The 14,362-nt window shown below is 43.6% G+C and overlaps 1 protein-coding gene across 3 annotated transcripts in view; it reads right to left on the bottom strand.

Annotated features, from left to right (window-relative positions):
• Window positions 1–9,311: 9,311 nt before the first annotated feature.
• IQSEC3 (IQ motif and Sec7 domain 3) overlaps window positions 9,312–14,362 on the bottom strand; it is a 152,554-nt gene continuing 147,503 nt past the window's right edge. The window contains exon 14 of one of the 3 annotated variants that reach the window (XM_027857356.1): window positions 9,312–11,860. In XM_027857356.1, coding sequence (XP_027713157.1) covers window positions 11,420–11,860 — 441 coding nt within the window. In that variant the 3' untranslated portion in view covers window positions 9,312–11,419. The remainder of the gene's footprint in view (window positions 11,861–14,362) is intronic. The other 2 variants (XM_027857357.1, XM_027857358.1) reach the window with 2 other exon arrangements.

The raw sequence follows: 14,362 nt of genomic DNA, 5'->3' as shown, positions 1-14,362 counted from the left end.
ACCATTACGGGAATGACTTGGAAGCTTCCAATCCACTCTCTACAAAGAGCTCTGAATGCTATAAAGCACCCTATAACCCAATTTGTTCTGAAGACCTAGAGGATGAAACTTCTCATGGGACTGGGGAACACAACAGGTCTTGGCAGAATCCAGGCATCCTGCCACCCAGTTCAGCAGTTTCTTCTCCAGGTTTGTTCTTCCCCTCCCTTTTCAGCCTCCCCAAGGGGAAAGAGACGCTTTGGTTCTAAAAAGCAAGTTTCCTTTGGGAAGACATTGGGCAGAGGGATGAGGGAGAATGAGACAGAAGGACAGGGTGGGCAATAGGGTCGCTAAACCAAACCATAACTCACTGACTGCTTCTACAGATCCAGAGAGCAGAACTAAGATGATGAAATTCAGACAATTATAGCCATCCCTGGGGTTTCAGAAGGCAGGAAGAGAAAGCAAAATAGAATCTGGCTCTCAGGGGGTGTATTCTCTATACCTATAGATTTGTTGACCTACTCAGACAAACTTCATGTTCTTTCTCCCTGCCTTTTTCCTCCTTCAGTTGCTCTATCTCTCTACCTGTCCTCTATGACATTGTCCCTGCCTTTCTCAATCCCTGTCAGGATCATTTCTTTCTTTCTTTCTTTCTTTTTTAGGTAATTGGGGTTAAGTGACTTGCTCAGGGTCACACAGTTAATAAGTGACAAGTGTTTTGTCTGAGGCTGGACTTGAACTCAGGTCCTCCTGACTTCAGGGCTGGTGCTCTATCCACTGAGCCACCTAGCTGCCCCTGGATCATTTCTAAGAATGGAAAAGTGAAGCAAATAGAAACTCTCTGTGGAATAGCAACTTAGAAAACTCTACTCTGGTGGAGTGGAAAGGGGTCTGAACCAGTTATCAGAAGACCTGGGTTTTAGTTCTGGCTCATTTCCTTTCTGTACATCTCTAATTGCTAGGATATTTTTTTCCTTACATAGTAGTAAGGACAATAAAATTTTGTCCTCCCTGACATTCACTGCAATGTCAAAAAGGTCTTGGCTCCTTCTAGTTCTATCCTCATACCCTGAATGGGTTCAGGAGTGTAGGAGGGAGGGGAGCAATCAAATACCCTTGAATAATTTGAATAGCTCTGCCTAGTTAACCCCAAGTGGAACCTTCAGGCTGAAGGGACAATTGTGTGTTGGCAATGGGGAAAGGAAGGATTCTGCCAAATCTCTAGACCTATAGAAAGTATTGATGCAATTGAGAGGCATGCCACCCAGTTAATGGAGAATAAAGGATGTGATACTGTGAATTCTTTATAGCTCATTCTGAAACAGGAATGGAGATTTAAGTGAACCTCTTTGGATGCCATATATACTACTTTGACTACCACTGAGAATTGGAATTCTTAGGCATGATATTGACAGGTGGGAATTGATGTGTAACAGAGGACTGATAACATTCATGGAGAACCTCTGATGCTACTCCCCAAATGGAGGACTCTGGAGAGCCTATTTCTGGGAGAGTTGTTAGGAAATGTAATGGAAATGCGTTGGAGAAACTTTGGAGCACGTGCAAACATTCTCTATCTGGTCTATTAACCCTGCAGTGAATGACCTGTGGTGAATGAATCTGAACCCATCTCTCGACTGGTTGCAGAGATGAAATTGGAAGTACCTTTAGAAAGCACTAGATGACCAGAGCCTTAGCTCTTCTCTGAAGCTACTTTCTTCCTAAATCTTTGCTAGCATTTGACTCCTTTATTCATAGCATCCATAAGAGACAGTGCTGTAAAGTTGAGTGGTCTTGGACTCTCTCCTTCTGAGGCCAACATGTGGGTCCTGTGAAAATGGTCCTTGGTTCTTTGCTTCATTGTTTGTTCTTCTGTTTTAGGTGTAAGATATTAATCTAGAGGCTCTGGCTTTGTGAGTTTCAAAAGGTAAGGAGTCGGGGAGTCTGTGAATTCAGGATTCTGGGAGTCCAAATCCATGCTAGATTTTGTAGTCAACCCAGTATCTATTCCCACAAGGAGTGACTATGCAAGTAGTGACCTTCAGAAACCAACCCAACAATCAGAAGAAAAGGACTCATCTGGCAGTATTGTCATATTTGGGTGTCAACTTGGTGGGCCTGATGCTATACAGAAACAGTGCTGATACTGAACTAAAATGTTTGTACTTGTGTTCTTATTATATGGTCTAAGTAAATGTTCCTTCCTAAAAGCTAATTGATATTAACTGGTTAAATGGATTCCAGTGTTAATTGCTGTTTAAAAACAGTGGGGGAACATAATCAGTGGGGTCTCAAACTGATGGCAATATAGAAAGACACCCTCCACCCCTCAAGGTACCCTTGCACCTAAGGGGAAGATAGTGCAGCCTGTCTTTGGGATAGTGAGCCCAGAGCACATTCACTATATGTGGGGCCTCATGTAGGGTAAAATTGGGTCCTTTGAATTTGTGAGAACTCTTAAAGAGATTCTCTACCCTAGAATTTTGTTATTGGATATTCTAATGTGCAAGATCCTAGAGAAATTGGAAATTTTTGTCTTGGGCTCTAATATTACAGTCGTTTTCTGGTATGTTTTCTCCTCCTTTAGAATATAAGCTTCTTAAGGGATGGGACAGTTTTTGCTTTTAGTTTTTTATACCCAGTGCGGTGTCTGGCATAATAAATGTCTGTTAAATTGATTGATGGCTTGATTGAGCATTTAGTGTGATTCTGACCACTTAGAATGCTTTCAGAAAGCCAGATGCTGACAGATCTGTAATGCAAGAGAGAAATCCAGAGTAGGGTGGGTCTTGTTTGGCACTGCATTAAGAGCAGGTCTTCCTTTTCTCTCTGTCAGTTATCATTATCTCAGCCACAAAATGTAACAACCCTGTTCCTTCTTGCTTTTCTTCCTCCTCCCAATTTAGCCAACAAAGTCCTTTTAGCTATCCTTGGTATTCTTTACAAGCCTCAGTTCATCCTGAGCTTTAGTAATAATAACACTAACAGCTAACATGTATATAGAATTTGCTATGTGTCAGGCACTGTACTAAGCACTTTCTAATCATTGTCTCATTAGTATTCCTAATTCTTATAGAACTTTGCCTACATATCTTATTCCTCTTTTCTGTTCTCCATCTCCATATTCTTATGGTTTTGGTCACTCTTATAAAGGGATGGAAAAACAGAAGGACTCTTCTCCTAGAGTTTTAGCATTGTTTACATTTTACTATTCATGAAAGTAGCTTTTCTTTGGTAAAGTTGTGATGATAGAATTCTGAAAAACCATTCTCTGGGAAGAACCACTGAGCAATGAGTCCTCAGAAGAAGTAGGGAGAACTGCTAACCTAAGGATGATAAGGTAAATCATGATCAAGCATGCCACGATCTTAGGACATGTTGTTCATCTCTGATCTCCAAATGGTCTGGGAGCTGGACACTTGGCCTTCAGACAGGAAATGGGAAGTAAATGGAAGGTCCAAAAGTGAGCACAGACTTTGAAAAAGGAAGACAGCCTGGTCTTCCTTGAAATAGGAGGGATCTGACACTTGGACACCATATGATCACATGGTTAGACTAGACCCACTGCTCATCTAGGACAGTTAAGTAGAAAGAAAGATTTTGCTATAGGGTTGAACCAGTCTTAATCTGGCTAGTAAATTTGCTCCAGAAAACTGACCTACCTAAGGAGAAGTCAGTTTTTCATGGGTCAAGGAGCTGCACAAACCTTCAGAAGGAATGTAAAAAGAGACTGGCCAGTACACAGGACAATGTGGACCCATGTCTAGCAGACATTTTCTGAACTCTAGAAGACAATACTTGTCTTCTGACTTCCTGTCCAGTCTTTGGTTCCTGATTCCCCATCTGGCAGTGTATCATACAAATCTGTGGTACCTGTGTATGCCCTGACTTTGGACCTCATTCCAGATCCCCAGCTGGCTTCTAGGTGCTTCTTGAAGTCTGCTTTCTCCAGTCTCTCCTCTTCACTCCATTTCTATGTGTTGTGCTGTATACTAACTCCAGCTTCTGTGTTTGTTACAAATCCCCAGACTAAAAAAAAGATAATATGATGCTGTAAGTAATACCTCTCTTATGCTCATTAAGGATAAACCTTACTGTGATGGTTCAAGGGCAGGAGATAGTCAGAGTGACCTCAGATGCCCTAAGATTTGGCACCAATACAGAACAGAGGTTGATTGCATTTGTCCTCTTGTGTCCACAGATTCACTCCAGCTGGGAGCCTCTCTTCTCATGCCATTCTGCCAGGTCTTTCAGAGCAATCTGTTTCTGGACAACCTGGGTCAAATTAAGTGACCCCAGGGATAGTTCAGTGTGGATATGGCCTCATGTTCCTGGGTCAGTGAATCTTCAAGAAGAAGCTGGAGCTATGCTTGCCCCAACGCCTCTCCTAACATTTCTAATTTCCTAGGAAGGGTGTATGCTAACTCTACCATTTCAATTCATACAATACTGGGGGCACATTAAGGAGGTTATGGGGCAGCAGAGGTGATGTGACCTGACTTAAAAAGTCTCAGTTGCCATAAGAGTCCCTGTTGGATACTTTCTTCAGGAGGTAATGTCCTGAAACATCTTAGGTTGGCCCAATGCCGCCTTCTACCATAGTTAGGGGGCCAGGACAGTTGGTCTATTGAGGGCAGGAAAATACAATATGGTGCAAATGAACCTAATGAGGTAGCCAGACTCTCTCCCATTTTGAGGCTGCCTGTAAGCTGCAGATGAACTTTGAGAGAGTCTGTACTGTTGCTTGACTGACTTTGTATATTGTGCAAGCAGAGTTGTGTGTGTTGATAGGAAAAACAAAGACAGACAAATAGGTGGCACAGTGGATAGAGTGCCAGGTCTGGAATCAGGAAGACTGAGTTCAAATCTAGCCTTGGACACTTACTAGTTATGTGATGCTGGGCAAGTCACTTAACCTCTGTCTGCTTCAGTTTGTTTAACTGTAAAACAGATATAATAATAGCACTTAACTCTCAGTTTTGTTATGAGGACCAAATGAGACAATATTCATAAAATGCTAATAACAGTACCTGGCACTTAAATTCTTGTTCTCCTTCACCCCTCTTCATGGTAGAAAAATCGGGTTTTGGGAGTATCATGTCCTTGTGTGGCTTTCTCTGTATATCCCTGTGCTTCCCCTGTATCCTTGGGAAAGTCTTGTGCACTGGGCTTTGCTATAAATCACCTGAGGCATTAGGCATAGAATACATTAAAGGGATAATGACACGGTGTCACTTGATTGGTGACAACTTGACAGCCCCTTTTAAGCTCTTCCTTATTCCCTCAGTGGTATGAGACCCTCATAGTCAGTGGTCACATTTCCCAACACTTAGACCTTCCCTACCTATTATTTATACCTTCTCATTCTCCCCTCCCCTCCCAACCCTTTAACCTTGGCCCCTGTGACAAATGAGGTTGTCTTTCTATATTTTCAGAGCTGTGTATTCTATTTTTGATTCTGTTATTTATGGGAACAATGCCTATATTTGTTGTGTTTCCTTACCTCCCTTGGTTGATGGGAAAGGGGTGGGGTAGCAGTTGGAGAGTCAGTGATTATATGACTCATAAACCTACTATGTTCCCAGAGGCTAATTGGACAAGCATGAACCTGGGATTATAAATGAATGACTGAGCTACCCAGGAGGTTGTGAGATTCTCGAGGACAAAGACTTCCATTCTTGTCTTTATGTCACCAATGTCTTTCACACAGTGGGTGCAATAATAACTGTTACTTGAACTTTGTCGAATTGCTATCCAGAGCATTCAGGTGGGCAAATTCTAAAGTTGTTGGCAGTGATCTTGGATGAGAGATGCCATTTTCTTCTGGGATCAGAAAGGATCTGAGTTTTATGGCATGGAGGTCCCAACCTTGAGAAGATTATGGAGGTAAACTAGAACTGAAGACTCATAGCTCAGTAAGTTGAGGCATAAGTGATTTTCTTTTATTTGTGCCTTACCCTGATAGCTTTTTTCTAAAGATAAGTATTTTCTTTTCTTTGTAGATAAACCAAAAAGACATGATTTTATAGCAGAGGGTGGCAGTTGGGTGCCTCTCCAAGCATGTATTTTGTTTTATAGCTATTACTGGACTACAAGTTCCACAAAGGTAGAAATCTTTTTTCATCAAAAGTATCTCCTTCATTGCTCTGTACAAAGTACTAGGTAAACGTTTGTTCATTCGAATCTAGCATTTGCTTTGGCCTTCCAGCCCCTCTGGCCTTCACCACAGACACTTCTTTCACGCTCAGTTTCCATCTACCAGATGGAAAACTTGCCCTCTTTCCTCCCCACCACTTCCATCCCCTTTCGGGAGAGTTGTGTTCCCCACAGTTGAGGAGAAAGGAAGAAGACAAGGAAACGTGGTTTGCGTAAGTGACATATCTCAATATAATTTCTAAAACTCTATGATTTGAACAGCTAAAATACTGCTGGGCTATTTTGTTACAAAATATTTGCCATTCGGATTCTTTAATGGTGTTGTCACCCTGCCTTTCCCCAGAGAGGCTTCTCTCCTATAGGGTGAAGGGTGGCAAGGACACGTATTACAGCAGGACACAGAGAGACAGATGGGCAGGTGCCTATACCTAGGCTGCTGGGTTCTGTTGGCTATAGAGAAACATTCAGATGGGCTGTGCAAGAGCAGTGTTAAGAGTCACTGGGGTGGGGAGTGTCTGAGGGCTCTAAAGGTGTGTAAAGTTAGGAGAGGGACAAACTGATGTCTAGCCCAGACTTCATCTCCCTGGGCCTCTATTTCCTCATCTGTAGAATGAGGGGTTGGTTTCTAGGATCCCTTACAGCTCTAACTCCTACGATCCCTATGATTGTCAGAGTCCTGCTTGGTAATGGGGAAGTGGGGGTGGAGTGGGGAGTGGGAAGGATAGGCTGGGAATTTCCCTGGTGGAAACTGATTTTCAGTTTTTATTCCGGGATTGGTGTTGGACTTGATTAATTCACACGTGACTGTGAGCACATTAGGTGAGTTATGGGGCTGCAAAGCTGCTTTTCTTCTTTAGAATCAGAGATAGGTAAGGCCAAGTAAGGGAGTTGAGGGTGGTACTATCCTTGCTTAGTATTCTATGGGTTAAAACAACACATCTCTTTTAGACGAAGCAGTAAAGCCCGTATATGTTGTGTTTGGTCAGGGGTTCTAGGTGCATGTGGCTGGGGGCAGGGCAGGAGGAGAGGAAGATATCCTTGGAAGGATATTTTAAGAACTATCCCTGAATGTGTACTCTAGGAAGTATTCTGCCCTAGTCCTGGCCTAATGCCAAAGTTGGCACTCTTGTAGAGCTACTAGCATGGGGGAGGAACAGCCCAGGGGTCTAATGCTGCAGGATGGATCAGATCTCAGGGAGCTCAGCTATGGCAGTTGGTGACAATGGTGTAGATGTGGTAGGATGTAGGATGTTTTGTCCGCAGTTATGGACAGAGGGGAAGGGAGATCGTAGAGTTTTATATAGAGACTATCCACCTTTCAAGAATGTGGATGTAAGAGGTTACTTTGTGTAGGATGTAGACATTGCCAGCAGCTCACAGTTGGCCTCCGGTCCAGATTTTGCTATCTTGGGCCTCTTGCCTTTCATGACTGATTGTAGACTTCCTACATGACCTAGGACTACCCATATGTATTAAAGTGGGGGTACACTGATATCCCTTCATGTAGAAAAGGTCCCTGGGGACGGTGAGCTAACTGGAGACCATGCCATACAAGCATCAGTTCAAGTATAGGAATGGTTAGCTTGGAAAAACAGATTTGGAGCGAGAGGGATGATAGGGACAGGATAGCTATCTTCAAGTATTTAAGCCTCAGCAGGCAGTAATAGGAGTAATGGGTGAAAGTTGTGGGGAAGCAGTGAGAAGTTCAGCAATTGGAGCTGTCCAAAAGTGGAATGAGCAGCCTCAGGAAGTGGAGGGCTCTCTCCTCACTGGAGGTCTTCATGTGGCTGTTGAAGGAGCACTTAGCAGTGATATTACAAAGGGGATTTGCTATCAGACATAGGACTGGAGCGTCTCTAAGGTTCCTTCCAAATTTTAGATTTTGTGATTCCTTTTTTATGTAGTGGAAAAAAAGCAACGTGAGGTAGTGTGGTACATTGGAAAGGGCATGAGATTTGAAGTTGGAGGACCTGGGTTCAAATCTCACCTCTGTCATTTATTGCTTGCATGACCTTCGACAAATCTCTTAAGCTCTCTGGGGTCTCACTTTCCTCATTGGTGAGAAAAGGCATTGGACCTGTTGACTTCCAAGGTCTTTTCCAGTTTAAAACCTATGAGCATTGTATTTGGGGTAAGAAATCTCAGATCCTAGCTCCTCCATTTGATGTGAGGTAAGTTCCTTTGTCTCTCTCCACCTCAATTTCTTCATCTATGACATGGAGTAGGATGGGGTGGTCTCTGAACTCCTTTTCAACTCTTAATATCTATGTGGCTATGATTTTTTTTTCTAGAAGAAGGTGTGAGGAAGAGTGGAGAAAGGAAGGACCTTTAGGAATTCAGAAACTGCCAGTAAGTTTAGACACCCTTGGAGAAGCTTCAGGGTCATGAACCTAGGGAAGGGGAGAGGAGACTACAGATTGGCTGATTGAATCCTTAAATTGTTAGACGAACCAGGGTTTGGTCAAAGGTGAAAGGGAGGGAGAATAACCAACTGCATTAACCTCCCAGGCCCTGTCCCTTAAGCATGATTCCACATGATTCTTTCCTGTTCTCTGGCACCATTTGTAAATCAGCCCAGCATTCCAGTTGGATCAGAGAATCTGAGTTGGAAGGGACCTCAGAGGTCATAGATTTAGTTTAAGTCACATCCAGAAAAGAATCCTCTCTTCAGCCTACCTGACCAGTGGTCATTCAGCCTTTCCTTGAAGGAGGAGCTTAGACTTCCTCCCAAGGAAGCCTATTCCACTTTTGGATAAGTCTGTGCTTTCTTCCTGATGGGTCCAGATGTGCATTTGCAACGTCTACCCATCACTCCTAGCTCTGTCCTCTGGTACTAAACAGAGTAAATGTAATTCTTCACTCACATACCAACCCTCAGCAGCTTTCATGTTTTACCTGGCTCCTTTTTTCCAGGATAAAAGCATCCAGTTCCTTCAATTAACTCTCATATGGCATGTTCTTGAGGCCCTTCTCCATCTTTGTTGCCTTCCTCTGAACACTCTAGATTACCGATTTCCTTCTTAAATGTGGCACCCATAATTGAACACAATATTTCAGCTATTGTATGACAATAGATACTATCCTCTCTCTAGCCTAGGCTCCAATACTGCTTAACATAGCCTAAAACCATCCTAGCTTTTTTTTTTTGGTTGCTATATTACATTGTTGACTCATATTAAAGTTGCAGTTCAGTAACCCCCTAGGTATTGTTTTTAATATAAATGGTTGTCTAGCTAAATCTACAGCTTGTACTTGTGAGGTTCATTTTTTTAATCCATGTGTAAGACTCTATGAAAATGAAATTTAATTTTATTAGGTATGGCCCAATATTTTAGCCTGTCTATATCTCTTTTTCATAACTCCACTCATGTATCCTGATTCCAATCAATCCCCTACTCATGACTTCTGCATTAGCCATTCCCCCAACTCATCTTCCCTCCACCCTTCTGGCTCTGCTTCCCCTTTATGATTCCTTCACCTTGCCCCATTGTTCCTAATTACCTATCATTCCTTGGGTATACCCGTCCCCTCTTCATCTCAATGCAGATATCTAGATTTCCATCCTTTAAAAGTGATTCTTGCCTTGCTGCTCCATCAGTGGATGGAGTAGTCCATTACCAAACTGAAGAATAATTTTCAGAAGGGTCGAGGTAGGAAAAGAGAAAGAAGAACTTCTGTCTATAGCGAAGTCCCAGGGTCCTATATTGTAATAGGTTGGGATTCATAAGAAATGGAAGACAGGGACAGATAAAAGAGGATGGGAATTAGGGTAAAGGAATCAAAGAGACAGAGACTTGGCTGCAAGTTATGACATCTGGGCCAGAAACAATCAACTAGGCAGGATCAGTGACATCTAGGTTGTTCATAAAAGAACTATGTCATCTGGATGGAGCGATTTAGTTATTTAGCCTTCCTACAAACTTCTATTGCCTTGGCCCTGATCCAGTCCAGTGTGTTGGGAGCTGGGGTTTTGGAAGATGATGATGGGAGAGGTTGCCTTGTATTCCAAATTTTGCTATCTACCAGTACCCTACCATAGGTAGGGTCATCTTACCCCATAAGTCACTTTTCTATTGGGCCTCAAAGATGTGGGTCGGGGTGAGAGTCAGACATCCTGATGTAGTGAAAAACACATTGGTTCTACACTTAACGGACCTGGATCTACATCCTAACTGACACTAGCTACGTGGCTATGGGCTAGGCAATTAATTAAGCTCTCTGAGCCTCAACTTCTTCATCTGTAAATAGGGACAAAGCTTGCATCACTTAATTCACAGGTTTTCAGGAGGAAGAGCTCTTTGCAAACCACAGAGTGCCATAGAGATGTGAGCTCTTACTATTATTCTACAAAGGACAATTATTCTCTGAAGACATCACAGCTTGGAATGACTTACTGGTCTAGAGTAATGACCAAAGAAAGCTATGGAGTATCTTCCGAAGGGTCTTATAAATGATAAATTTGCATCTGTTAGGTGTAGTTTTGCCTGAAGACAGGGGGATAGACTAGCTGTGTCTTAGAGATCCTGTCTAGCTCTGTGGTCCTATGAGCTAATTTTGGTTAATCATGTAAAGTACATAGGGGCTGGCCTCTCTAGGGGCAGGAGGGAGTGACTCAGCGCCTTCTCTATCCCAACAAGACCAGTTATGCTTACTACCATAAGTGCTCTACCAAGCCAGCCTTTGGTCATGACATCAGCCATGTCAGCTTCTTCTCCTCTGTCTCCATCCTCACCCCCAACTAAAGTCAGAAAACAATGGCTCCAGTCTCATCCTTCCCTCACCTTTTACAGAGGGAGAAGGAAAGGTGAGGGTGGGGAATAGAGGAACTCCTGACTCCTCTCCATTTGAATTCCTGGTTGGAAGTAAGCCTTAGTCCAAGTTGGGGGAATACATGTGGTTTTGGTGGGAGGAGGAGAAGGCTGGTGGAGGAAGAAGGGACCTTCCATTCATGACTAGAATATGAGGAGTCAGGGAAGAGAGAGACCTGAGGTGGGTTTCCCAGGTATTGGGGCTCAGCAGAGTCAGTAGGTTTGAGGGGAGAAGTGGGATTGGGAGAGGGAGACCGAGGTACCATTGATCGTTTTTTTCTTTAAAAAATTACTGTGGTCATTAGTCAGGAACTAAGCATATCTGTGGGGGTGGGAGTGGGGAGACATCTAGGGGTGAGGAGCTCCCAGGAGAGGCAGAGGGACACAATGAGGAGTGGGAAGTAAATTTGTGCTGTTGGGTATAGCCAGGTTTCATGGTAGGTGGGGAGAAGGTAAGGGGGAAAGGGCAGTGGTTACACCAGGCTTCTGGAACCACTGGAATACCTCCTTTGTTGGAGCAGAGAGCCTGGAGGGCAGTACTGATGTGGATGGTTATAAGGGGGAGGGGGTGGGGGTAGAGGGGGCTGGTGGATGATCTTGATGGGGGTGGCAGGACCTCGAAGGGGAGTGGAGCTGCAGGAGTCAGAAGAGGAGGCATAACAGGTGAGTGCCTGGCTCAGGAGGGGCTCCATGCGGGCCAGGCAGGGCTTGTCCAGGACAATGACTTTGACAATCTGCTGGCACTGCACCAGGGTCCCTGGGGGGGTGGGTGGTGGTGGCGGTAGCAGGTCCCTTGGGGAATTAGGAGGCAGGCCTGGCGATGATGGTGGTGGTGGCGGCGGCAGCGGCACTCCCTTCTCGGGCCCCAGCCTGGAGTTGTGCTGGTACGTTTGAAGCCTGTTGTGAATTGACACCTAGTTTAGAAACAGCCAGAGAAGCATGACATGTTACATGACCAATTCCCAGCTGCTAGGACTGGCTACCCTAAGCCTCCACCCCTTCTCCCCACCCTCAGCCCCATCCCACCACTCCTATGCCCTCTGCCCCGCAGTCTTCCCACTGGACTTGGAGTCAGAAGATTTCAATTTAAGGATAGGCTTTGCTTCATACTAACTGACTGTGCTTTATCAAGTCTCTTCTCTCAAGGCCAAATAGGGGTTGGACTGGAATTCTAGTGTCTCCTCCAACTTGAAAATCCTACCTAGGATTCTTCCTCACTTTGTTCCTTTTACTGTTCTGAAGGGAGACTGGCTAGAGATCAAAGTGTCAGAGGTCTAATCCTGATTCTAACATAGGAATTCACTTCGGTATAATGCCAGAAAAAACAAATCAAACCAAAATAAAAAACAAAAATCCCAGAAGAAAAAAAAAAAAAACCTGCCCTGGAAATCAGGAGCCTTGGACTCGAGTCTCAGCTCTATCCCTAAATAGCTGTAGCACCCTGGGCAAGGCCCTCCCCACTCAGAATCTCAGTTTCTTCATCTGTAAAATAAGAGAGCTGGACTAGAAGCTTTCTGAAGTTGTTTTGAACTCTAAAGTCCTAACACCTTATCACGTGGTCTTGGCCAAATGACCGAACCTCTTAAAATCATTTTCTCTCTCTGTCTTTGTCTCCTCCCTTAAGGGGATAGTCATTCTAGCTCCCCTTCCAGTCTCACAAAGGTGTTATGATGAAAAAAGAGGTCAGACTTATTGACAGAGTTCAAGCCTGTCAAAGTTCCCCTGTGTTTGGGCCAAGAAGGACCTACAAATCTCTGGCACCCTAGATTTTATTTATTTAGCACCTTCCCCCCACATATTCTCTTCTCACACTCATCAGATCCAAAAAACATTAACTCCCTAACAAGCAGGGTCTGATTTTTGGTTTTTAAAAACTCAAATAGAGAACTGTTTCATTTGAGGTTCAACTGAATGTCTTTCTGAGGCCCTGGACTGATTTGTTTAGTTAGAGGATGGGTTACCATAAAAAGATAGAAAAAAGCTGAGTCTCCCAGAAGTAGTGAAAAGAGTACTAGATGAAGTGTTAGGAGATCTGGGTTTAACTCCCAGCTCTGTTGCTTACCTTGGGCAAATCTAATAACTAGATTTAATATAATACTTTAAAGTTTGCAAAAACACTTTACATTCATTTTGTCATAAAAGTCTCAAAACAGCCCTCTGAGATAGGTACTATAAGTATTTTTATCCCCATTTTATAGATGAGGAAACTGAGGCTTAGCAAGGTTAAGTGACTTACCCATGGTCTGAACCTCAGTTGCCTTATTTGTGATATGAGTAGGTTGTATCATATTGTCCAGGATCCTAAGATTCTAAGCAAATGAATGGACAAGGAAAATCCTCCCTTATCCATAGGGGTAGATGGTTCAGTTTGTAGTCTTCCTCCAGATGGACAGTGTGGGTTAAAAGGTGAAGAGAGGGGAAAGGCAAAGAATTGGCCAGTGGGAAGCTTTGAGATTTCCCATGGACCACAGCGTTCCATACTGTCTCCTAATAGGTATATCTGATTAAGGGCCCTTATATCTCCAACACCTGACACCTTGGTTCAGCCCATCTCTCAGGTACATATCTTGCTAGGACAATATGTTTCCTCTGGGTGCACCTTTCTCCTTATCCCTGACCTCTGGAGATGGCTGTTCTGGGTATGAAAGAACAGCAGGTTAAGAAGAACATATCCTTGCTTTTATGGACAAGTTAGGATCATGATGTCCCAACTTTACCTCAGGATCTGAGCCCTAACTCACAGGTTCCCAGCCTCTGTACCTTTTGGCAACATATGTCTATCACTTTCCACCAGAGGTCTTTGCCCCTCTCGCCTATCTCCAAAGGGATATTCCTTGTCATTTTCTTTTCCACATAAACAACCTCTAACAATTATTCCTAGACAATCCCTTATTCTTACTTTCTAATAACCCACCTGGGTTCCTGGTCCTTTTCCTCCAATAGCATCTTCTGGCCCTGAGACATGCCCAAAATGGCAGGAAAGTTCCTACAGCTACCTTACCACTGCACTAGGAAATACCCCAAGACCAACCATGTGACTATGAGGTCAAGCCTTTCCCTGTTGTCCCTTTAAGTCTCTCATTGCTTAGAAAGTTGTTTTGTTTTGTTTTGCTTTTAAATCACCACAGCTGCTGGAGGCAGACAACAAACCTTTTGTCCCATCTTCCCCTGTTGGGAACACCTTCCAGGATGAGACAATATCTATGAAGAAAACGGGGCAAATTCCTACGGTGCCAGAACATTGGGTAGAGTTTTGGGAAGCTCAAGACCTTGCTACTCCCTCGCCCTAGATGGAGCACACCTGAATGCTCACACTAAGCAAAAGCTTAACAGACCCTCTTTCTCCATTTCCCTTTCTTTCTTTCTTTCTCTTTCTTTCTTTCTTTCTTTCTTTCTTTCTTTCTTTCTTTCTTTCT

Source organism: Vombatus ursinus, unplaced genomic scaffold (genome assembly GCF_900497805.2).
Source record: "Vombatus ursinus unplaced genomic scaffold, bare-nosed wombat genome assembly UNPS02012082.1, whole genome shotgun sequence".
NCBI lineage: Eukaryota > Metazoa > Chordata > Mammalia > Diprotodontia > Vombatidae > Vombatus > Vombatus ursinus.
Note: the sequence above shows the minus strand (reverse complement) of the source record. Positions and strands in the feature narration are given on the sequence as shown.